Here is a 26,571-nt window from a genome sequence, read left to right on the forward strand (position 1 = left end):
TCGTTATTGTATGCAAAGCGTGGTTAAGAACTTGCTGGTCAGCGGCAGACACTATGTGGCTAAATATGATACAATCGTCCGCAAACAGCTTGAGGCGTAGAGGGGGCTTTACAATTTGGCCAAGATCATTAATATAAATGTTAAACAGAACCGGTGCCAACACCGAGCCCTGTGGGACGCCCGAGAAAACATCTGGAAAACGAGAACAGGCACCGTCAATTTCAACATATTGCTTGCGGCCAGTTAGGTATGAAATGACCCAATTGACGATTTGTGATGGGATGCCTAAGTTTTTCATTTTGGTTATTAGTTTCGAATGTGGAACTCTATCAAACGCTTTCGAGAAGTCTATTAGAACTGCGTCAATCTGTCCGCCCTCGTCAAGCACCTGTGCCATCTCATGGACGGTAACTACTAATTGAGTTGCAGTTGAAAACCCTCTTCGAAAACCGTGCTGTACGTTAGTAAGAAGATTATTATTGTCAAGAAAATCATTTAGGTGTTTAGCAATTACGTGTTCAAGAACTTTACAAACTGTGCAAGTGAGAGATATGGGTCGGTAATTACAATAATCGGTGACAGAGCCTTTTTTAAAAATTGGTTTCACTCGGGCAACCAACCATTCAAGTGGTAGGCAAGAAGTTTCAAGAGACTTAGAATACAATTGTACCAAGAATCTAGCCAGCAGCTCTGCATATCTTTTAAGAAATGCGGTGGGAATGTTATCAGGTCCTGCGAATTTTTTAGGATCTAATCGTAGGAGCTGCTCAGTAACACCTTCGACAGTAATATGGATATGTTTGTTGCTATCGTTGACGTAAGGGATATTACCCAGCATGGCTGGCCTTGAGAATACGCTCTGGAAATAGGAATTAAACGTTTCAGCAATTTATTTTTTATCTGTAACAATGCGAGCACCAACAGCTATTTGATCTACGCTTCTTGAGTCTTTGTTTGATAAAAATTGCCAGAATTTGTGAGGGGATTCGGTAGCAAAGCGCCCAAGGTTGGTTGAATAGAAGCGCTCTTTAGCTTCTCGTAGTTTAGATTTCAACTTAGAACTTAGCTTAAGAAGGGCGGCATCCCTGTTCTTCCTTTTTCGGTACCGTTTTAGTTTACGTTTTAAATGTATAATTTCTCTGGTTATCCAAGGATTGGCTTTGTTGATTTTTTTCATTTTATCTGGAATAAACTTATTGATGCAATAATTGCAGCATGACTTAAACTTTGCCCACAGACGTTAACATCGTCATCGTGAAATTCCAGTAATGCTTGTTCTAAATGGTGGGCAATGTTTGGGTTATCTGCTGCGTTGTAGTCTTTTACTTTTATAAATTTAGCGTTGTTTAGCTTGAGTCGGTCTGGAAGCGTGCAGGAAAAATATAAGAGCTGGTGGTCCGAGACTCCTTCGTGAATTTCTGTGGTATGATCAGTAAAGCTGGCTGAACACAAAATTAAATCTAGAATTGAGGAAGCAGTGCTAGTCACCCGTGTTGGATATAGTACTGTCTGTGTAAGGTTGTAAGCTAATAACGTATCTAGGAGGATTTCGGAGTTCCTTGTATCAGTGGCACCTGATGACATCGAGCACCAATCTATGTGCGGTAAGTTGAAGTCTCCTGCAGCAATAATATTCTGATCCTTATACATGGCCAAATGATCAAACAGTTCAAGTAAAAATTCACAGGGAGCTCCTGGCGGCCTATAAATTCCCGCAACAACAATATGGTTTCCTGAAATATTTATTTTACAAAAGACACTTTCGTGGTCAGGGTTAACAGCAGGCAGCGAAACGGAAGAAAGGCCCGCCTTCACAAGGATTGCCACACCACCTCCTCGTGTAAGTCTATCTTTGCGATAGCACGTATACGAAGACGGAATCACGCAATTATCAGGCAAATCTGGGTGAAGCCAGGTTTCCGAAATGACAGCTATGTGCGGGTCATATGTTAACAACACGTGTTCGATTTCATCTTGTTTGTTGCATAAGCTTCGCACATTAAGGGAAATAAGCCTTAATGTTTTCGGTTGTTGTTTTGAAGATACCGGAAGTCATTCGCTCGCCTTTTTCGTGTTTTTCTGTTTAGTGCTCAGTTCTCTTTTTTTACCTTTGCGCACGAGTACCCGGCAATCTTTTGCTTCGTCCCACGCATAAATGTCGTTGTTAACATGTAGTTTATCATGAACCAGTTTTATCTTATTGTCGGCCTTGCTTACAGAGCTTACAGATTGCCAAAGTTTTTTTCTTATGTGCTGCGTTGCCTGCGAGAAGTCATGTGAGACGGAAACTTCGCTGTCTTTTAGTTTGAAACAGTTATTTAGTATGGCTATTTTTTCGTTGTAATTGTACAACCTGAGAATGATTGGCCGGGGTTTGTCATTTCGGGGTTTACCAATTCTGTGAATGTGTTCGAGAGAAGTGACAGTGACTTCCAGTTCATCATTGCAAACCCGTCGGACAACTAAGTCTTCAAGGACTTCTCTGGTTTCTTCAGGGCCTTCTGGTATGCGAAATACTACTAGGTTATTCCTTCGTGACCGATCTTCATAGTTATTAAGCCTCTTGCCTTGAATCGCGACAGTTTTTTCTAGGTGTTCAACAGTGTGCTGAAGGGTCTGAATTTTTTCTTTATTTGCTTTTGACAGCTTTAGAACTTCATCAAGGTTTGAACTAATACGGGTCAGAGTTTCATCGCGCTTGTTCGCGGCAGTCTTTATCTCTTTCAGTTCCTCAAGAATAGCACTTAACACATCTTTATGCTCATTGAGGTCATCAGAGGACCGGGTCTGAGGACCGGGTTTCTTCTCTACGCCCCCGCACAATACGAGAAGTAGCACAGACCAACAGTCAGCAACTATACAGAGTTGCTTTGTACTGGGATATATTCTGGCATATTTGTACATGGCACTAGCTCAATACATCCAAAACAAATTCGAAAGAGAAACCATATCACAATGATTGAGACAAAACAATAAGGTGCCCTTCAAAAATGAACCGTTGTCACAAAATCAGGATTTTATTCGAAGTATGCTATGAACCACCATTGGATTGTAAAGATTATAACATGCTGTATCGCAGACAAACATCTAGACTAGGTCATGATTGATAGAGTTCACAACTAAGAACTGCAAAGCACTAAATGCAAAACTGTAGATTAACCATGACTAAGAAAATGGCAAAGGCTTTATATCAACGAAAAGGCTACTAAGAATACAGATCACAATGTGCCGTCACAAAAATGATAGGTTTTTATGAAACAAAGGACCACAACAATACATTAATCAAACCGTGCTTGGAATGATGTTACAATGACTGCATATTTGCAGCAAATATACAGCACACAAGATTATAGGACGGTCTTAACATTATGTACATTGGGAACAAAATTTACATGAGGAGGGTGAACAAGCTTAACACAAAACACACTGAAGGTAGTATGATGTACACAGCCTAACTAAGGCAATGCTATGAACAAAAACTGATGAAAGTCTCGGACAAATTACCCATAGTAGTAGTATTAGTATTATACGGCAAACATATACAGCACCACAGCTAGTGTAAACAAACTGCATGAAAGGCCATATGCAGCAAGAGAAAGCATGAACACAAAAAACAAACAACAAATGTCTGCAATAGAAAAATCTCGCTCTACATGATCACTTTTACAGTTCAAAATGACTAGTGCACAAGCATGAACAGTCGGCAGAACGCTTGTCTATAATGCTCGAGTGGACTGCAACACTATTTTTTCGTTATAAAATTGTACTCCACGACTTGTTTCATACGCTTCAAAATGACTAGCTATTAGACAAGGATGTACAATGCATAAAGCTCGTTGACTAGAATTACTGCACGTTCGTTGTAGCTGCTTGTTTTGCAATGCTGCGACTTCCACACTTCGTACCACTTTTGCTTGTCTCAACTCGCTCATTTTCTTTGCGGAGAAGAATGTGTAGTCTCGTTTTCAAGAATACCTTGAGCAGCTTGTTCTCAACACTGTGGCACGATGGGAAACAGTTGACAGATGTGACACTTTCGGATGCAAAAACCTCGAGTTCGGAAAGCGTTATCTTGTTCTGAAGAAGCCGGTCACTGTTCACACGGAAGAAATTCTCTGCAGTTTCCAGAAAGCTCACAACAGCGCGTGAAGGCAAGGCAAGTCGGATGGTATCTGCTGCCATTCTGATGATCTGCCACTCTGATGACTGCAAAACTGAATGAAACCTGGAAAAAGTAAGCTGCGAAACTTGTGAGAAACTTTAGCACACATAAATGCTGGAAATTACGTGTACTCACCAGCAGCAAGACTCCTTGGATAGTTCGGGGCCTCGTGAGCTACGTTGATTGCAGAATGGCGCATCTCCTGTATGCATAGGTAGGATTGCAGACGCGAAGGTGGAAAGGTATCCAGTAGACAAAACAGTAAAATGGTGCACTCACGTCGAGCAGGTGGCTTGCGCTGCTGTGGTGGCTTCCTGTGTGAAAAAATGCTGGGAATGGCATTTTGTTTCAGCTTTTTAACGCCAAGCTTCTCCAATATCCGTTTCTCAAATTGGTCTTCCGTGAAATGATTCTATTGAGAAAGACAAAAATTGCACCACAGAGTCTCGGATCTGCCACAAACGCTCCGCAAGTATAGGTATAATGCCAGAGAGTAGCGATCGTTCAAACGTGGCAGGCTTGAATTCGCATTTCTACATTTGCTCAGTGCCACATCCAACGTCAACTTGGGGCTAATAAATGCTGAACAAAAATAGGTCTGCTGAAAATACATTGACATCGCATGTTTTGGGTCACATGACAATGACCGGATATGCTACAACGTTGACAATTAAAATGAAGTAAGCGGACAACCTGCAAGTTCGCGCCCTCGCATGTAAAGCAAGCGTTAACACGTAATGAACGGCCCCCTGTACGCTAGCATACGCGGAAGAGAGGGTACGTGTACAACCATTGCGGGGCAAATATGCATTTTCAAGCGGCCACTCAAATGCGCACGAATTTAACGAAGCGACAACAGAAATTACGAATGAACGCTAGTGTAACGGCGCGGTCACTAAATTAGGTAAGCTTTTTAACCTAGCCGAAAGTTTTTTCCCTCTAATTGCCCCAATGTGCGCCGCACGTTACGCAGCAAATCGCTTCAGTGTCATAACAACGGGCTTATAATACTACCGGGGTGCCTACACAATACAAGATTCCACGCAACAGAGCCCACACGCACTCTGAACGCATTCGCTACACGGTCGGACGCAAGCTGCCATTGACCAAAACGCGAGCGCGAATGCAGCTGAAATTCTTTGCGGTACGGCAACCGTACGACCACCGACTGGAGATGCTACGCCCTTGATTCTGCCAAAAAGTAAGAGCGCACACAACCAATACACGGACTCAGGCCTAAAGCAAAGCTTACGACGTGACGAACTTCCCGCAGTGCGCGATGTCTGCTTAGAACAAAGGGTGGACGACCATTGCGAGGCGAATACGCATTTCTTCGTAAGTGAACGCTCAAACGTGCGGAGAATTTGACAAAGGGGGAACAAAGTGCAAAAACGTACCCACTGGCCGAGAGAGAACACCCGCACGCTGAACACAAATTCGCTACATAGTCGGACGCAAGCTGCCGTCGAACAAAACAAGCGCGAATACGCATGAACTCAATTTCGGCACGGCAACCTTACGAAAACCGACTACGCCCCTGATTCTGCTGGAAAGTAAGAGCGCACACAACAAATACGCGGCCTCAGTTCTAAAGCAAAGCTTACGACGTGTGAAAAACTGCCCGCAGTGCGTAATGCCTGCTTAGAACAAAGGGTGGACGCCTGTTGCGGAGTGAATACGCATTTCTTCGTAAGTGGCCGCTCAAACGTGCGCAGAATTTGGCAAAGCGGGAACAAAAAGTGCAAAAACTTACCTCGCAAAGTCGTGATGATAGCGTGGGCTTGAAGTCTGCCCGTCCAATTCTGTGCAGCCAAACTTTTCTCCTTTCTGTGTTGCGTTGGCCAGTCGGAATTAAGAAGAGTCTTTTTCCATCACTGACCTTATTCGAGCAGCCGAAGGCACAACAACTCGGCATCGCGACGCTACATGAAGTGACGCCACAGAACAGGGAGGATTTGTGACGCCGACGCGACACTTGTTTGAAACGAGCACCTGACTCTTCGGTTGTTATCGGTTGTTATACGCTGGCGGCTTCGATAAGGCTTGCTCCGAGGTAGCTGAGCCTAAAATGGCGAATTAAAGGGACAGCGGCGGCGAAGAGAAGAAAAAACAAACAACGCGGGGACGAGGTACTACGTCACTGGCCGTTGGCCAATGGCGCGCGGCGTTCGCCGGCGAAAAAGAAAATGGCAAAAAACGGAGGAAAGGAGCGCGGGCGAGGGCGAAAGGCGGCGAGATCTAAAGATGGCGCTACCTTAGTTATTTCAGGGACCTTAGACCAGCTCAGAGAGATGGATTCAGGAAAGCCGTTGACATGCTTAACACAACGCACATTTAATGCACACTTAGAGAAACCCTTAACCAAAGCAATAAAGAAATAAATCGTACAAAACCGCCAACCATTCAACCCCCAACTAAATAATCCAAAATACAATGCACACCAAAACCCAAAAGTCTCCATGGTCTCTCTACCACCACTAACCTAGTTGTGTCCTACGACTGTGTCCCTACTGGACTGGCCTACCCCGGTCGTCGGCGCTGTCGCACCCGCTGCGTGGCCGCGACTCGGTGGTAGCCATCCTCGTCTCGCTTTGGTGCCGGCGCTCGATGCGCGTGGTCACTCCTTGGACGGCGTGGGCTCCGCGCGTCCCGGCTTGTTTCTTTGATGGCTACCCCCTGGTAGCTGCCAATGGAGCTCCTTTTTTTTCATGTTTGTTTTGTTTATTTCCTTGATGCCGGCGCTCGAAGCGCGCGGCCGTTCCTTGTACGACGTGGGCTCCGCGCGTCCTGAGGTGTCCTCGCTGGCTACCACCTGGTAGCCGCTGCCGCTGGAGGTTCCATGTAGGCTCGGCACGAACTTAGCCTTGCGGGGCCGTCGAAGCGAATGTCGACGCAGCGTAGACCTTGGCCGCTGGTGCCCGACAAATGCCGCTGGGGCTACAAAGACACGGGTCCGTGGTGCACCTAGGATGACGGTGCCGATAGGAAATTGGCCCGCTCCCGCCCAGGGTCGGATGGCATGGTCGATGGCCTGTCCGCGTACCCCTGACTCGTTCCTTGAAGCTCACGTGCTCCTGCCGCCTCCTGGTTTCTTGCCTCCCGGTTTCTTGCCTCCCCTTCTCTTTCTTCGCCCCGCTTTTATCCCCTCTGGGCTCTCTCGTGGCGTACTCTTATTGGCTCCTTGCCTTTTCCATGCCCTTATATGGTCATCACGCCACTGGTCTTCTGCGCGGAATTCTCTGCTGCCATATTTGACCACGATGCCTCGGTGTTTAGACGCTGGCGTTCGCTCATTGGTGCGCTCCTGGTGCGCACTTTAAATTTCGATTGATTATTTTTTTCCTTTTTTTGGGGGGGTGTTGATGCATCCCCTATCAGGAGTAGCCTTGACACCAGGGTGTCAGAACGAAATGTTTTTCGTTCCAGTTTCTGTTTCGTTCTACAAATCAATCAATCAATCAATCAATCAATCAATCAATCAATCAATCAATCAATCAATCAATCAATCAATCAATCAATCAATCAATCAATCAATCAATCAATCAATCAATCAATCAATCAATCAATCAATCAATCAATCAATCAATCAATCCTTTATTTGGTATCAACAACAACAACAACACAGATACCAGGGGCACAGACAAAAAGCCAGAGAAAGAAGGCTTGACGGGGTCTGTGCCCCTTTCGTAGTAATGTACAAAAAAAAACTAATCGTGCGTGTGAAACGGTAACAAACTAATACACACAGTTGAAATTTTATACAGCAAACATTCTTGATCAGCACATGCGCGATGACACATTTCAGACACAAAAATGAGAAATACTCTATAATAACAGTTTCACACAAAGGAATATCTACGTACCCAGCGAGTTAAGTAATGACGGTAATGTAAAGGAGAGCAACTGGCGACCATAATTTGTGCGTGTAAGGGGAATCACCCATGTGTCAGCATGGCGAGTATGACGAACAGGACAGTTTCGTTTCATAGTTGATAATTGATCGATGATAATGTTGTTTCGCTTCATTCCTGCGTAGTAATGCTTGAGGAGCCTGTCATTATAAAATTGTGGAACAGCGCGGATACAAAGTTCTTTAAAAATGGGTGCAGTGTGAGCATCATGCGGCAAGTTTGAAATAGATCTCACAGCTTTCTTTTGTAAGATATGAAGTTTTGTTATGTTTGACATTGTTGTGTTTCCCCAGACGAACTGGCAGTAATTTAGTTTGGATACAAAAAGGGAATTATAAATTATTAGCTTAACACTTGTTGGGAGATAGAAACGCAGCCTTGCAAGAACACCTGTAATACGCGCCAAGTTTGTTGAAATCGCTGCGATATGCCTATTCCACACCATGTGTTCTTCGAATATCAGCCCCAGGCTTTTCGCGTGATCTACTATTTCTATTTTAGACGTACCAAGCATAAGATCCCCATCAACATTTCCTTTTCGGTTTTTTGCTCTGAAAAGGACAGCCTTCGTTTTAGTGGTATTTATGTTTAACGAGTTGCATACGCTCCAACTATGCAGTGTACTTAATGCACGATTTGCTTCAACCAATAGCCTTGTACCACCCTTACAGGTTAGAAGTAATGTAGTGTCATCAGCATAGATGACGAATTTGATAAAAGTTCCGTTCCGTTTCAGCTCCGGAACGAAAAAAATATTGGTTTGTAACGGTTCATAACGGTTCGGGTTGGCGCGAAAAAATTTAGATTTGTGAAGCTGCTGAAAAGATTCAGAATTATGAAATATCGTTAAAAAAGGTGAAGTCATGCCTAATATGTCATTGAAAAATATTTTTTCTGAAGAACTCGTACAGTTCTGATATTATTGCTAAAATTACTCCCACCTCCCCTCGCGGGAACCCCTGTGTAGATGCGACGCATAGGGGGTTCCGTTGTTGTTTCCGCTAGGTTGATTCTCCCATCGCGTGAAACGTGCCGTGAACACCCTGCCGCGGCTATGACGCAACGTGGCGCGGCTATGACTTAACACAATTCAACACAATCCACTTTAATCCAAGCCAAGCCAATCCAATCGAATCCAATCCAATGCCCCTCGCGAGAGAGTGTTCGCTATCGGAGAGGAGAGCGGGTGAGCGGCGGAGAGCGCAGCTCGCGCGGCGAGGAGAATGGGGGAGGGGTGTGGACGGACAACAACAACGCCGTATTGAGGGACAAAGCGAGTGAATGAGATGCAGTCGCATCTAAAAGTTTAAAATGGTCTGCCTCATGGAACACTCTAAAACTTCTGTTTTTAGTCTTAAAAGAGTGTACGGGAATAGGTGGCATTAACATCAGTACCTTCAGCCTCCCCCGCCCCCCCACCCGATATATATCCAGACTAAGGCATAACAGCACGAGAAACGGTGAATATTAATGGAGCACATCCGCATTAGAAGCGCATTTTTCGAAAAACCTTAGAGATAATACTGCCCTGCCCGAAACTGTTGATTCAGCTGCTTATGAAATGTTTTCCGCTGCACCCTCGCAGCACTTGCGTACAAGTGCAACATGAGTTGTAGCTGTTTCATTGAGTGCGGCTGTAATCTGCTGTTCGCGCTGGTAGCGGTGTGTATGTTCACACAAAAGGTTGTATTTTTCCTCATTTTTTATGTCTTCTTTTAGAAAATCAGTGCTTATTATACACACGTATCACACCCCCAAACAATAGGGCTAATATAGGTTTTTGATTAAACTAACCGAATAAATAAATAAATAAGGCCGTGACGTCTGCAGCGCAGCCAGATGACCGCAGCAATCACGCGTGGAGCTTAGCACTGCGTCTATCGGAACAAACGGAAAGAGTGTGGGAGCAGGCAGCAAGCCTTCCGACAGAGAGTGGGTGCCAGAACGACGAAGGACGATGTTATGCCAGAGAATCACCCACCTCGCTGAATGGAAATTGAAATGATTCCTGAAATACCTGAAATTGGCACGCAAACCAAAAACCGAAACGAATTTTTTTCGGTTTCGCTCCGGAACGAAATAATAATATTGTTACGTTTTCGTTTTCGTTCCAGCCAAAAATATCGTTTTTTTTTCGTTTTTCGTTTTCGGTTTTTCTTTCGTTCCGACACCCTGCTTGACACATAACAGCAATGCGGCTCGAAGTTAACCAGCAACAGCGGCGTCGAATGCGCCAGGAAAACACCATTGGCGAAGCGAACTGCGGGCACCCGGAAAGCTGGCTTTGACTTGGCCCAAGAACGAAGAGACACAGGATGCAGAAGGAACGTGCAGTTGCCTCGTGAGACGCAGACCATTCCTCGAAAGGTCATGGTGGTTCTGGCGCCCTTTCGCGACGCCGACGCCCGTGCTACACGGAACCTCGTGGCTCATTGAGGAACGCCGCTCATACAGGATTCGTCTAATCCATGCGCAGCACCCTCAATTATCTTGTCAGGGAGAATGGTTGCTGTCGATTTTCCATTTGCTATCTGCCGTCTGAATGCCGTGACCACCAATTGACAAACGCCCTTGGTTCCCCCTTTTCTTCTTCTGTGGACTTACGGTCTGGATACTGGTACATTCCCATGTGGTCCCGCGACACAGAAACATTCGCTTTCTTCCCAGCAGATGGAATATTCCAATTTAAGGTTAAGCCTGTTGCCTTAGCAATTCGCCCGCCACCTTCGAACTGTATACGAACATCGTTTTGCAGGAACTGATGTGAGACGTGTGCATGTCTTGTTAGATGTCGTCCTTTTCGGCCGCCCATAAGCCGAGGACAACTATCGCTTGTGCTTAACTGCAACTATGGTCTAGTATTGCATTAAAAATGTCGCTTTGGTAAGTGCCAGGCCCTTCCCCGGGGCCTTTTGATCGACAAGGGCGGCATCCGACCAGATCCAAAGAGAAGAACCGCAAACCGTGAGAGAGCTAAGTTCTCTTGGCCTGTGTTCTTATTTTAGACGCTTCGTGCCGCGCTATGCCCACGTCGAATAACTTTTACGTGAGTGCTACGAAAAGACTCTCCCTTCATCTGGACTCCAGAGTGCGATGAAACGTTCGCGAGCTGAAGGTTTTGCTGATATCAAGGCATCTCAAGGCAAGGTTACTTGGACCCTCTGGCCCCTACCTAAGTTCCTAAGGACGGCAGCGGAGAGGACTTCATAGCAGTGCTTGTTCAGCGTCATGATGGCCATCAATACGTCATTACTAATGCAAGTCATTCGCTAAGCAACGCGGAACATAACTGCACTCTGACGGAACTAGGGTGCCTGGTGGTAATTTTTGCCATACAGCGTTTCCGACCTTACCCTTGCTATGCTGCTTCGTGACCCGTCGCGATCCTTCCGACCGGCTTGCACATTGGGCCTTGTGGCTTCGAGTACAGTTTTACTATAACCCACAAAAGGGGCCGCATCCATTTGACGCAGACCGTCTCTCCCGGCTGACGATGGAAACAACGGATGGCAGTTCTGAACACCTCGACGACTATCTTAACACCGTGACAACCGAGTTCCCTGATTTCGATAGGTTGAAGAGAGAAAAACATGATGGCATTGATCAAGGACGTACCCAAAGGCCCCCCCTCCGAAATTGTTTGGGCCATACCACCCTTCCCCGCGCCACCTCCTCTCCCATCGCACACATTCTAAAGCGCTGCCATATGAATCCTGGGCTTGATAGCTATTTGAGGCGTGTTTTTTTGGAAATGAGCCAAATCCACCTAAGGGGAATTTGAGGGGGAAAAACGAAAGTTTGGAACCGGACCTAAATGCAGTGCTGTCAAAACTATTAAATGACATGTTTCACATGTCAGCTAGGGGCAACTAGCGACAAGTAATTAAGAATTATGCGGATAATTTGAGCAATATTAGGATAAGTTTAGCTTTGGCTCGTACTCAGTTGAAGCAGACAAGCTGGTGCGGCATTCTTATGAAAACTTCATTGGAATCGACTGTCAAGACCGGTACATAAAGTTTTAAGCAAAAAAGGCAATAAACATGCAACCGAACTTAAAGAACAGTAAAACTATACATGAAGTGCCGGTGAGTCCTCTTGGCAGCACTAGCAGCTCTTTTCGAATGGGTCCGTAGGGTACTTTTTTGGGCACGCCTGAATACACTCATGAAGTTCTTCATTGCCTTGCCATAAATTTGCAAAACGCTTCACAAGAAGCCTGCTCATATGATCTTTAATGACTTGCCATGGCTTGTAAGCGGCAGCTAATTTTTTAGGTACATAAATGGGAAATATGGGAGTAATAACAGTAATAATACCCAGATTGACTCCGTGAGGACGACGGAAAGGAGATAAAATGATAGTATCACATTTCTCAGTTTCATTTCGTTCGCTTTCGTTCACGTTATCGTAGACGTGTGGCGGCAGCTCATTTGCCGATTTCCTCATTGCTCTCTGAACTCATAGGCCAGCTCTCAAAAGCAAAAAAAAAGAAAAAATTTACGCAAAAACGCACAAAACATCCCGAAAGCTCACACCAAATGCGAAATCTCCATTGGCAAACGAATTTGGCTCATTTTGATCCGTGCCACAGCAGGGTCTGGCTCAATTTCCACACGAAGTAAGATCTGCGTACACGTTTGCAGGGAATTGTCTCAACTATTTATTTGCCACATTTTTTTAGGCGAAAGTTGCTGGGATTTTCTTCGCAGTGCAGTTTTATCTTGGTTTGTGGATTAGGTTCATTTCTAAAAAAAAGACGCCTCATTTGGTGGTCAACGTGGGATTAAAAAATACAGGCGAGGTTCGTTTGCTCCGTTTACGCGGAAGCCAATACCGCTGTACACTGGCTTCGTGCTCTGCTGCCGGCCTGCCACTCGCAATTCGCTGCACCCCCTTTACCCTGTTCGTCTGCAATCGGTGCTTCCGCACTCTCGCCGGCAGTACTTATCGCTTGTTTCGCCAGGGTGGCGGTTTCAGCGGCTTGGGTCGCATATGTTTTGGTGGGGAAGAAAATTTTTGTCTTTACACGTTCAACAAATCCCTCCATCCTAGCGCGCCGTGTTGTCGGCGGATACTGTCGCCCATGCCAGGTGTCTGTGGCTGAAGCGTTTCCTTCCCTGAGCCGAACTCACAGCGCGTTTTTCGCTAGTTATCGTGGAAATGCTGCTTTTGCGTAGGCTCGCGCACGTGTGCAGCGTCCGCCGAACAAGCCAAGGCGACACAAGGGCTTGGAACCGGATGGCAACGAGCGGAGGTGCGCGAGGGGATGCTTGACCCCATCGCCCGGCGCTTCTATATTACGCCCGCTTAGGGAAAGTTACCCTGGGAGTACAAAAGCTCTGTTCCACAGTCGGCGCTACCGTCTGGACAAGAAGGATCGCTCAAAAAGGAAGCGCAAGAACGTTGCCAAGACCGGCGACGGCAGGGTGACAAAGTGAAGGCGCGCATCGCAGTTGTACGGCGGCAAGAGACACCGGCGGCATTCCTTTGGACAAATAAAGGCGGTGACAGCGGCACTGTTGATTGACAGCCATTGTGTTTAATGGGTGCTATGCACAACGGCGGTGTAGTGATGCCAGCGCCGGTGGACCCAGTCGGGGCGATGACCCTCCTCCCTTCTCGTCGCTTTGCCGTGTCCCCCAAGCCCTCGGCGGAGTGGCAGCCCTTTGGGGCGGCATTGCCGGCGACGCGGCTTTTGGGAAGACTCGTTTCCTCCCAACTTTCTTAGGCGGCGGACAGGGGGGAGCGGGGGTCAAAATCTGAATTGGTACCAGTGTTGCTGTGTGGAGGCTGCTTCGCTTGCGACTGCATGCGCAATTTTCCTGAGTTTGTCCGGAGCTGCAGCCAAGAGTGGTCGCATCAAGACTTGCTCTCGTGGCAGCTTCTGGGCGGCCACACGAATTTTTCGCCAACCGCGCGGCGGTTCCGCACCCTTTTTGGCCCCCGGACCCCCATCAGGGATCATGCCGCGATATCCTTTTTGTGCGCTGCGGCACCTTTTAATTTTGATCCAGTTTTAATTGTCTTGTGTTATCTTATGTTTGTCGTTTCCTGTAAATAAGTGTAAATAGACTTTTTCTTCATCTACTTGCCTCGTCTCATCATCGGGTCTTTCACCATCCTCCACGACGACACCACCCACCTCAACAACGAACCAAACTTTACTGGCGGGTTTACGGACCCCGAGCTGCATTCGTATGAACCGACCTCGAGAACCCCGGGCTTCAGCGGGGAAGGGCACGGAGTCAAGGTGGCCAATTGTCAACATGAGAGAGACGGGTGTGCAGTGGGTGATCGGTGAAAATGAACCCGGGCCGGACATCTCGATGGACACCAACCAGAGTTTCAGCCGAGAGAAATTTCGGCTTGAAAATTGGACTGCGAACTGTGTCTTTGTATTAGAGATTTATAAAACCCCGGGTACATATGAAAGCTTAGTCCTGAAAAACTGACCACGGTACTCACTTCCTTCGCATTGATGACACGTTTGTTTGTGAAAGGCAGGGCAAAGAAAAGCATAGAGCAATATACAAGTTTTGGTGCTTTTTTCTTTACTTACTCGGTTTTACTTACTTTTTGCGTAATATTTAAAACAACGTGATCCGCCTTTTTTGTTTTCCGTGTAAACACATTAAAAAAAAAAAACTCGCATTTGATGCCACGGGCTATATCTCTGCTCTGAGGCGCAGCTTATGTTGCAAGAAAGTGAATTGCTGGGCTAGTTGGTTCATAATGTTCAGAAAAGGGGAAACCAGCGAGCAGAACGCAACACAAGGGGTGGTGTTGTGTGTCGTGTGCCTTCTCTTCTCGTCCTGCGCTCTGCTCTCTGGTTTACCCTTATGTTGCATTCCAGTCGATTACTTTAACCAGCTTCTGATATTAAATGTGGATCAAAATCTCGATACACGGACGTTCTCGATTTCAATCTATTTAAAAAAAAACGGTCGTGGGGAAGGGGTATCGATGCCACTTGTGGTAAGCAGCAAACGGCTTAGCCACTGAGCAGCTCCTGCGGTCACACTTGTCAAGTATTAACAATTTGCAGGTGTCGGACCTTTTAAACAAATTATCAAATGCAAAAACGTTGCACACATCGGGTGTTGGATTTCGCTGTTGCGCAGTGGATCACTCCTGCATCCTGATTGCTCCATAAGTCGCAGCTAGGGAAGAGCAAAGTCGTTTTATTTCCCCTGCAAGCTGCCGAGAATGACATTTCGTTTGGTCAGCTTGCACTACGCTCGCGCTTCCAGCAGCAACAGACCATTGCTACATTGGTGCTCATTCATTTCCCCTGTTGGTACATAGAGTGTGATAGTGTTCAATTGTCTGGAGGGGAAAGTGCGCCAGCGGGTACGAAATTGATGGTACGTGAAAGAAAAAAAGGCCTGAATTGCATGGACTGTGCAATATCAATAACGGAGAGTCGAACTATTTCGGCATGAACTGGTAACCGTTATTGATTATTTCGGTTCAGTTCCGGTCCGGGTTCAGCGTGCTCAAAAAACGGTTCGGGTACGGGTTCAGTTCTGGCAAAAATACCGGTTCAGTTCCGGGTTTCGGTTCCGGTTCGACACCCTTATGGTATATATATATATATATATATATATATATATATATATATATATATATATATATATATATATATATATATATATATATATATATATATATATTAGAGACATAGCTCCGAGATGCTGAAGGACCACTTTTAATTAGGCTCCCGAGCACAGGCCACCGAAAGACGGAACTGTCCGGGGATACACAGATGACAGTGGCGATGGGTTTGGATGGGTAGAAGGAACAGAGGGATTGGCCCGCTGTGTTCCACACTGGATATAACAATGGTCATGTCGCTTCCACGCATAAATATCACAACAGTACACCCCCAATGCCCACAATATATATATATATTTATCGATGCCACTTGTGGTAAGCAGCAAACGGTTTAGCCACTGAGCAGCTCCTGCGGTCACACTTGTCAAGTATTAACAATTTGCAGGTGTCGGACCTTTTAAACAAATTATCAAATGCAAAAACGTTGCACACATCGGGTGTTGGATTTCGCTGTTGCGCAGTGGAGCACTCTTGCAGCCTGTTTGCTCCAATAAAGTCGCCGCTAGGGAAGAGCAAAGTCGTATTATTTCCCCGATATATTCCATTGGTGAAAAAGGAGTTGTTCATGGCTGCGGTGCGGCCGCTGATTGGTGCTATAGAGTGACTGTGGTTAATGCGAGATGAAGTTATGTGTGATGGTTGCAAGAGGGCGTGCCGTGATTGTGGGCGATAGAAAAAAGCGTGGATAAGGCAGACCCGACAAACAATTCGACGAGATTCAAGTGATGGCAGGTTCAATGATTCTTTTAGTGCGGTGACGCTGATATCGTTAGAATACTATGAGCAAATAAAACGGGTGGCACGGTTTTGGATTATTTTTAGATTGTTAGTAAGATAACTTAATAAATGACCTTTTTAATAACCTTTTTAACCCCCGGCCCAGGGTTAATAAGGTCCCCTTCACCCCGATTAGTCCGAGTGGCGCTGGCCACCACCCCCAAGCGCAGGAAACAAAAATACCTTAACATAAATACCCCAGAAAGTGAAGGGGCCGGTATTCTGGAGGTCGTGTGTTCGGATCCCACCCGGCGATTCGGATCCCACGGCATCTTGTGTTGTTCATGCCTCGTCTCGTCTGTTCACGGCAAATCTGAATTGGCTGTTCACGTGCTGGGGACGCGTGGCGGGGGAAGTGGTGGAGTACAGGTCACGTAAGGTCAGGTGCTGTCCGGTGCGGCGCGCTTACCTTCGACGAGTGCGCTTGCGCCGGGACGTTGCGAATCTATGAGCAGGGTGGCGATGAACCAACCCGCACACTCCTCCAAAATGTTACGTGGCGGCAGGACAGACAAGAACGAAAAGAGAGCCGAACGATGTATTTACAGCTTATTTCATGGCGGCCAAGCTGCGTGCACCCAAATAGCTTCGTCGTCGGCGGCGGCTGGGATCACAAGCCCGCGCCGCATTGTCCTCTTCATCGTCTTCTCGTAACACACACACACACAGACACACACACACACACACACACACACACACACACACACACATATATATATATATATATATATATATATATATATATATATATATATATATATATATATATATATATATATATATATATATATAGCAAGGAAATGAGGGGCTCGTTGAGGAAATTCAGAAAGATAGGTCAGCAGTCTCCGACGCCAAAGGAGGCATAGGGGTGTGGTTAGGCTCTTTTCTTTTTTACTACGGTTAATGAAGTGAACATTTTTTTTGGTAATATACAGAGGAAAGAAAGAAAACACGCGCCCAGAGTGGGGACCGAACCCACGCTTTTCGATTACATGTCGAATGCCTTACCAATTCGGCTATCTGGGTGACTGTGTTCTCCTTCACTTTCTGGGCTATTTATATTTACTATGGTGTATCTGACACTTGAGGGTGGTAGCCAGCGCCACTCTGACTACACGGGGAGAAGGGGACCTTCTTTTCAACCCCCGGGGCGTGACTCCAACGTCTACTGCCTGTCATGAGCGGGTAACTTGCGGGAAGCCCTCTTATGCTACCTAGGCATCAAGGCTGCCAGAACCGAGACCCTCGCTAGGCTTTTGCAGAATAATATAGCAAGGAAATGAGGGGCTCGTTGAGGAAATTCAGAAAGATAGGTCAGCAGTCTCCGACGCCAAAGGAGGCATAGGGGTGTGGTTAGGCTCTTTTCTTTTTTACTACGGTTAATGAAGTGAACATTTTTTTTGGTAATATACAGAGGAAAGAAAGAAAAACACGCGCCCAGAGTGGGGACCGAACCCACGCCTTTCGATTACATGTCGAATGCCTTACCAATTCGGCTATCTGGGCGACTGTGTTCTCTTTCACTTTCTGGGCTATTTATATTTACTATGGTGTATCTGACACTTGAGGGTGATAGCCAGCGCCACTCTGACTACACGGGGAGAAGGGGACATTCTTTTCAACCCCCGGGGCGTGACTCCAACGTCTACTGCCTGTCATGAGCGGGTAACTGGCGGGTGCCCTCTTATGCTACCTAGGCATCAAGGCTGCCAGAACCGAGACCCTCGCTAGGCTTTTGTAGAATAATATAGCAAGGAAATGAGGGGCTCGTTGAGGAAATTAAGAAAGATAGGTCAGCAGTCCCCGACGCCAAAGGAGGCATAGGGGTGTGGTTAGGCTCTTTTCTTTTTTACTACGGTTAATGAAGTGAACATTTTTTTTGTAATATACAGAAGAAAGAAAGAAAAACACGCGCCCAGAGTGGGGACCGAACCCACGCCTTTCGATTACATGTCGAATGCCTTACCGATTCGGCTATCTGGGCGACTGTGTTCTCCTTCACTTTCTGGGCTATTTATATTTACTATTGTGTATCTGACACTTGAGGGTGGTAGCCAGCGCCACTCTGACTACACGGGGAGAAGGGGACCTTCTTTTCAACCCCCGGGGCGTGACTCCAACGTCTACTGCCTGTCATGAGCGGGTAACTGGCGGGAAGCCCTCTTATGTAATCGAAAGGCGTGGGTTCGGTCCCCACTCTGGGCGCGTGTTTTTCTTTCTTTCTTTCTTCTGTATATTAAAAAAAATGTTTACTTCATTAACCGTAGTGAAAAAGAAAAGAGCCTAACCACACCCCTATGCCTCCTTTGGCGTTGTAGACTGCTGCCCTATCTTTGTGTATTTCCTCAACGAGCCCCTCATTTCGTTACTATATTATTCTGCGAAAAGCCTAGCGAGGGTCTCGGTTCTGGCAGCCTTGATGCCTACGTAGCATAAGAGGGCTTCCCGCCAGTTACCCGCTCATGACAGGCTGTAGACGCTCGAGTCACGCCCCGGGGGTTTGAAAGAAGGTCCCCTTCTCCCCGTGTAGTCAGAGTGGCGCTGGCTACCACCCTCAAGCGTCAGATACACTTCTAGTAAATATAAATAGCCTAGAAAGTGAAGAAGACAGTCGCCCAGATAGCCGAATTGGTAAGGCATTCGACATGTAATCGAAAGGCGTGGGTTCGGTCCCCACTCTGGGCGCGTGTTTTTCTTTCTTTCTTTCTTCTGTATATTAAAAAAAATGTTTACTTCATTAACCGTAGTAAAAAAGAAAAGAGCGTAACCACACCCATATGCCTCCTTTGGCGTTGTAGACTGCTGCCCTATCTTTGTGTATTTCCTCAACGAGCCCCTCATTTCCTCCCTATATATATATATATCTATATATATATATATATATATATATATATATATATATATATAGAAAAACACGCGCCCAGAGTGGGGCCGAACCCACACCTTTCGATTAGATCTCGAATGCCTTACCAATTCGTTTATCTGGGCGACTGTGTTACCCTTCACTTTCTGGGCTATTTATATTTACTAGAAGTGTATCTGACGCTTGAGGGTGGTAGTCATAGTGGCGCTGGCTACCACCCTCAAGCGTCAGATACACTTCTAGTAAATATAAATAGCCCAGAAAGTGAAGGGGAACACAGTCGCCCAGATAGCCGAATTGGTAAGGCATTCTAGATCTAATCGAAAGGCGTGGGTTCGGTCCCACTCAGGGTGCGTGTTTTTCTTTCTTTCTTCCGTATATTTAAAAAAATGTTAACTTCATTAACCATACCAAAAAAATAAAGAAAAAATAAAAAGAGCCTAGCGTTGTAGACTGCCTATCTTTCTCTCTCTCTCTCTCTCTCTCTCTCTATATATATATATATATATATATATATATATATATATATTTAATTACAATAGTACACGATGAATAGTGTGTGAAAAACGAAGCATAATTCTATTTGCTGCGAAATGGGGGGAATACAAGCTCCCTAAATTTTCAGTCTGTGGGTCCAGCAGTTTCGCTGGGCGTTCAAATCTGCGTGTATGTTCTTACTCTATTCGGGGTGCATTTGCGGAAATGTCTCCCTAGCCCTTTTTGGGAAAATGTTTTAGTTATTTTGGGCACATAAAATCATTTACATCCTTTACATGTCAATCACAATGGACATCGTAGTAAAATGATTTAAATCCTTTTGTCATTAAAGGGGCCACGAAAAGCTTTGTGAAGGTGGCAATCAAATGCATTCAGGTGGTAGAACACATAACGGGGGATTTTTGAGCCAAGTTTGAGCCCAATACGTTGTACGGATTATTTGTAAGCAATTTTTGAAGATCGCCTTTTTCAACCGATGAGCGCGACGCCACAGCGAGCCGACCGCGGCTGACGCAACGGCGACCGCAGCTGACGCAACGGCGATCGCGGCTGACGTAACGGCGAAGGCGCCCCCTGATTCGCCCAATCGCCGGCGAGGTCGGCCACCGGCAACGTCATTGCCATTGGCTTCCGGCTGCTCTTCCTCCTTCCTGCGCGATCCCGATGCAAAGGCGGCAAAGGCGGGTCCGCAGCGATTGACGCGTGACTAGGCGCAGGAATGTAGCTAGCGCAGAACGGAAGTCGAGCGTCGCGATGTGACATGGCTATTCCCAGTGTTTCCAGCTGCTTTGAAGGAAGCAGAGAGGGAGGAGGAGTCGATCTGCAAGGGGGGAGAGGTGCATTTAATTGCTTCTGGCACAGCTAATACTGAATGTAGATCAGTATTTCCAATGGCATTGCATGGCTATATTGGTGCTATGCGACAATACAGGCCTTTTCTAACTTTTACAGAAGGCTTTTCCGAGTACCTTTAACACCCTTAAACTATGTAAGAACAAAAAAACACACGTTTTGAGGGTGTATCCTTGTGTTTTGCTTGGGTGTAACGGTGTTATAAAAGACAACACCCCTAAAGACTGCTTTTTTCTTTTGTAGGGTGTAAGGGTGCTAGTTGAAACAGTGACTTGAACCCATCAGGGTGCGAATTTTACAGTGTATGGCAAACATCTGTCGGCAAAGGTCAATAGATTCACTTGCCTGGTGTTGGCCCAGGGAGAAGAGCTGAAAGTAATTTATTGGCATTTTACGTATTGCAGGCATGAGCTGAAGCAAGTTTAGTGCATGAGAAATTTGTCGAAACGACGCTGAGCACCTTTTGCTTCTTTAAAGTAAAAGGGGACCCATTTTACTTCCGTTCAATTTAGAGAAACCCAGCCTTAGTGTGGGCCCTTCGGCTTTAAGTCGTTCCGTCGATAGGTTGGGCGGGGCTTCGGTATACATCGAGCTTTTTCGGTACAGAAAACGGAAGAAAAGAAATGTAGAAGTGAAATAATTATTTTTTGCTTCTTCTCTGATTTTCGCAGACAACCTCAGGGTTGTGACGGATGGTGCCGGCATAGTTCCATGCAACACAGGAACTTGCGAAGAATTTGGTGCGTATACAACGGTCGCCTCTGTTACAGTTACAGTTACGAATTTTTCAAAAGTAACTAGTTACAGTTACTGTTACTACAAAAAAGTAACGTCGTTACTTTTCCGTTACTCTATATGGCTTATTTAATAGAACCGTACGAAGGCATCCGAGTAGTAAAAATTGCACGTAGTAAAGCCTACATGAGGGGAACCTAAAGTGATGCACACTCTTGCCCAAACCAACAATCGTAGTGTACGCCTGATTTTTTTATTACAGAAGTTTGCTATCCATAATTTTTTTCTTGCTGCACTCTCGCAGTAAGAAATTTATTTGCAAACATAATTGAAGCATATAATTAGTTGTTTTTCAAAGTTGGAATCAGAGAGCTTCCCTCTCTTGATGGCGAATACGTCACGTCGTCTGCTACAGAGACGTTCAGCGGGTGCGCTGGATGTAATCCCCGTATTCCGCTGTATGAAGATTTTCTTTATCTTGGGGAACTTCGACAGCTAACGCAGACTTGTTCCTGGATCGTTTACCCACTGTTGCACCTCGGTGGATGAGAGAGAGGCTTGCGGCAGCTGGAAGAATTTGTCGTCTTCGTCGCTTCCAACAGTTGCTCCGTCAACAGTTATTTCCGACCTCCCAAAACACGTGTGCATTTGCCTCCCCGTCTCGTAATGAGGTGGCCTGGGGAGGCAAGATGGAATGGCTTTTGCACGTTATGGGTGCCTAAGTTCGTTGTTAGGTTTATTTAATTTTCCGCTTCAACATAACTCGTTTAGATCTAACACGTGTGAAAATTCCTGAACTTTTTTCTTTGTAGGTGTTGAGCCATGCGTGCCAACGCAATCTTTGGTCTTTCCGATTGGCTACACGTGTTTTCATTCCCCGCCGTACCCCCCGGGCCTTTGGGGTGATCCAGTGGGTCGGTTGCCGGTTTCACTGCGTGAAGTTGGGACCTCCCTGACCAGATTTCCCTGAGGCGCGCATTCCCAGCACCTGCTCGTAGGCTCTTGCCTCCCCGTCATTCAATCACACTACGTGTCCTAGCATTTTCACCCTCTCTACTTCGCCAATGATTTGTTTTCGGAACTGAAAGCCTAAACTGCTCAGCTGTTAATAAAGCTTCATATACAAAGCAAAATGCGCTGCGTTGCCAATTTTAAATAGCCCATGCTGGAAAGAAAAAAAGCATAGATTACACTGCGAAGTTCTGGGAGCAGATCTCTGAAGCACTAGTCGACCTATGGACCTTCGTTCAGAGTAAGGTGAACATAAGGGCTGAGGGAAGGATTTACAATTTCAAATTTTTTTTCGCTTCTTGGTAAAACTGCCCCTGCCATCTGAAGGCGAACTCGAGACAATCTGAGCAGACAATCGCAGACTTTTGTGGTCGTTGCTAATTATACATGCTGAGTCAAGCTATATCACACAGTCCTACTTCCACAATCCTTTCCAAAGAACGCTCAAAAAGGTGTAGCCACGGTGCAGTGGGCATTCCGCGCTATGTTGATGACGACTACCATCTTCCTCGTGTCAGCACATTTGCAGCCTTTGCTGTTTTGACGAGCAACGCTAATAGCGACGTGCACACCGCATCGCTGTGACGTTGCTTTGTTCTTTTCACTACCGTATTGTGAGGTAGGCTGTTGGGCCAGTTACATCATGATTTCTAAATGCAAAAAAATAAACCCAGTTCCACCCAGTTTTAAATCTACGGAATCAGCGTAGCTGTGTTTTTTTTTTTTTGGTGTAAGCTCGAATGTTGACGGCACTCGCGCGAGAACGGCAGCGCCGTCACCGCGCATGTTCTACGGCTCGCCAAAGGAATTGCATTTAACCCTCTCGTAGCGGGACGGAAAGGAACAAGCACACCGCGGCGCCCTATCGTGGTATGTCTAAAAACCGGTTTCTGTGACGCCGCCCATGAATTGAGGAACCTGATCCAACCCCTGCGGGACGTACGGCCTTCAGCAGACTTACGGAAATGCTAGACGTACAACAGCTCCAGATGGATGTATACGATACAGCAATTCCGCCCTTAAGACGCTGCACCAGTTACCGTTCATGTTTTCCTTCTTTCTGAAGCGTCCTTGCCAGATGTTAATTTCGAGACCATACTCATCCTGAACTTTCGGAATTCTGCGTTTCCGCAGCTCTCCATTCGCAATCGGCGTCGTGTGCCACAAAAACCTTCCTCAGCTAGTGGCTAACACCTGGGCGCTGGTCTCGCAGGTCACCGCATGCTGGGCTGGATAAACTTCCATGGAAACCCGTGCATCGACTTTCACGACTGGGCGTGCGGCGGCCGACAGTACGACGCGCCCGAAAAGCCTTTCCAGATCGACGCAGAGATGGCCGGTACTTTAAACGCCAACGAAGCGTTTTACACTCTCTTTGTACGGCACTACGACGAAGAAGGTGAATAATGCTCCTTATTACAAAGCCCTTCCGCACGCGTAGTCAACATGCACTCGAGTACAATATTTGTATACAAGTGCATGTACTCATGAGTGCAGTTCTCTTGAGTGCTGCACACATGGGTACTGCATTTACGTGTGCTTTGCCCACGCGTACTGTACTCACCAGTGCTGTGTGGCGAGCACTTTACTCAGAAGTGAGTGAGTGAGTGAGTACAATTGTGAGTGAGTACAATTAAATGAGTGCACTTAGGAGTGAGTACACCAACCTGCGCTTTTGCCTACTAGTCCTGGTTAGAAGAATCGGGGCGGCATTCTAACCTATTACCGAGTAGCCTGCAAACCAACCCTTGAAAAGAGGAAAGCGCGGGACGCAAGCACGGAGCCGTCGGATGCGATGCACGTCCTGTCGGCAGTATGGCTGCCCTGATAGTCGACCGTGTGAATTTCAGACACATAGCCCGATGCGTGCCTGCGGTGCATCGCCGGCGTCGCTCCGCCCCCTCTGTTCGGTTCCTTCCAGTTTAGGCGCACTCGGGCCGATTTGTATATGTGCCAGAGAAATCCGAGAAGGGAAAGAAACATTTATCAACTTGCAGTAAAAATGACTAGTGCTATCACGCTGTACATTGCATTTCATATGTTCATCAAGGTGGTGTGTTGACGTTTGGCACCGGCGATTACGCTCGTTGATGCTATTGGTGGCGCTGGCAACGTGTGTCTACCAGGTGTCTCTATTACGGGCGGAGAGCGCACGGGTTAGTGGCGGCGGCGGAGAGCTGCTCCCTTCAAGATACTCGGAACTGCACTGGGGCCTCCTCGAAGCTTTGAAAGCTTTCACAGTGACGTCATTATTACTAAACCCTCGGGCTCTCATTGGCTGCTGCTCCACGATAGTTAAAATGATCGTACGTTTGCATTTGACTCGACAGTCGCACGTCGTGAGCCTCCTCCGACCAGCGTACAACAGCGAAACCGGTTGTACGACCGTCATAACGATCATTCGCATGCTTCTCCCGTGCTCTCGCTGTCTTACGCTTAACGGTGGTGGGCACGTTATTGGGTTAATCCTAATACTTAACTACTCCCAGAAGTCTTTAAAGCGAGTCGAGGCGTCATCAGCGACAGCCTCATCTTGCATGTAGCAAAAAAAAAAAACCGAAATTTTTACGTTTTATATCGTTAAATTCAGAAAAAGGGAACACTCAGGAGACTTTTGGTCAAGGACGTCTGGGTGCATATTATTTTAAAAGACAGCGCACATTACCAAGAAGTGAAGGTAAGGGGATTGCCGGTAAGGACTAATTTCAGGGTTACAATAGGTGGCACTAGAGAGACGTACGCAAGGAGTAAATAAAAAAATTAGCACCTTTCCACTCTGTGAAGGATGACCTGCGAAGTACAACGCCCTCCACGGAGAGCACGAAACAAAACACGTTTGTTTGTAATTCCCGACTGAGCATACTTCCTCGCCAATCACCTGGATGAAATTTGGAAAAAGACCAATTAGGCTTTATCCTAGCGGACAAGTAGAGCTGTCTCATTCCCTCCGACATCGTAGGCCTCGTACTGTTTGCGTAACGCGCCTACCCAATCTAGTCTACCACAGGTGACACCGGACCAGTCCTAGTTCAACGTGGCTGTTTGACCGCCACGTTGAACCTTACGCGAACACAATGGACATGAATCAGCGAGGGTATCAAAACTATATTTGCGCCTGTCCGCTCCCCCCCCTAACCGACCTGCTCTGCTAACCCGTGCGCGCATAAACCGGCAACCGCTCATGAGCGTGTGCTTAGAAGTGGAAGATATATACTGTCGTACATGTCGCTCTGAAAGCCCTTTAAGCTCAATAAGTGATATTGGCCCACGTCGGCGTTCCATTCGGGCCAGTTGCTATTCATCTGGCAGGGGTTCGCAGCTAAACGACCAGCTAGAAAGAGGCGGAAAGAGCGGCGGCAGCGGCTTTCTGTGGTTTTCACGCCGATTCACGCTTCTGTTCGGGCTGACGCTTCCAAAGTTTCCGTTGTTCCTCCAAGCGAGTAATATGCGTCCCTCCCAGAGCGAAGTAACATCTCGAGGGCTTCGACCTGTATACTAGCGGACACACTCGTGGGTGCCCCCTTCACTGCCCAGTCATAAGCATCTCATTTTCTGTGAAACACACGAACCCAGACCCAAACTGCTCAATTGTGGAGGACACCTGAGGGGGCGCATTGAGCCATGAGACTGCCACATCGCCACAACGGGTATGCCATCGGTAGCGGCATTAAGCCCTGCTGTGCATGCATGCCCCCTCCATTCACCCCCAACCCGTGCTCACCTAATCTGGCGAAGGGGGATAGGCACCTAATTAGGCGTGAAATAGACTGGCGAATGGAGAGAGACTTACGGACCAGACTAAGATCTCTTCCTCCAGGAGAACTCTGACCAGCTGGTCAAAGAGGGTTGCCGATGTTGCTCGGAATGATGTGCTCACGCCGGCGTATCAACGGGGCAAGTTGCTTCAACCGGCAGGGGCGCGCCGCTAGAGGGTCAGGTGGAATTTGAGTCGGCAACGGCCGCGGCTACAATTTCGGCAGCGGCGGTGGCGACGGCTTTCGGGCGTCTTTACACCCATTACCGCTGGGGCCCTATTCTCGAAGCAGTAAATTCCATAGTTTAATACAATAATAACTAGAGGGGAAACTGGCGCTAATGTCAACGCGAACCCTGAGACTGCGCTTACTCTTCGATGGGAATGATGG

The 26,571-nt window shown here is 46.7% G+C and overlaps 1 protein-coding gene, 1 long non-coding RNA gene and 1 other non-coding gene across 4 annotated transcripts in view; 1 reads left to right on the forward strand and 2 right to left on the reverse strand.

Moving 5' to 3' along the window:
* Positions 1-26,571, forward strand: part of LOC144162268 (uncharacterized) — a 196,361-nt gene that overhangs the window by 75,187 nt on the left and 94,603 nt on the right. For both annotated transcript variants that reach the window (XM_077692746.1, XM_077692745.1), the window contains exons 4-5: positions 21,352-21,420; positions 23,640-23,825. In XM_077692746.1, coding sequence (XP_077548872.1) covers positions 21,352-21,420; positions 23,640-23,825 — 255 coding nt within the window. The remainder of the gene's footprint in view (positions 1-21,351; positions 21,421-23,639; positions 23,826-26,571) is intronic.
* Positions 2,979-6,219, reverse strand: LOC144162267 (uncharacterized). Its single transcript, XR_013320636.1, has 3 exons — positions 5,916-6,219; positions 4,442-4,574; positions 2,979-4,364 (listed from the first exon to the last, which is right to left on the reverse strand). It is a non-coding gene; the product is annotated as an uncharacterized LOC144162267 (long non-coding RNA).
* Positions 17,902-17,973, reverse strand: Trnat-ugu (transfer RNA threonine (anticodon UGU)). The gene has a single exon. It is a non-coding gene; the product is annotated as a tRNA-Thr (tRNA).

Source organism: Haemaphysalis longicornis, unplaced genomic scaffold (genome assembly GCF_048455015.1).
Source record: "Haemaphysalis longicornis isolate Haplotype H1 unplaced genomic scaffold, Haemaphysalis longicornis Haplotype H1 scaffold_12, whole genome shotgun sequence".
In the NCBI taxonomy this organism is placed as follows: Eukaryota; Metazoa; Arthropoda; class Arachnida; order Ixodida; family Ixodidae; genus Haemaphysalis; species Haemaphysalis longicornis.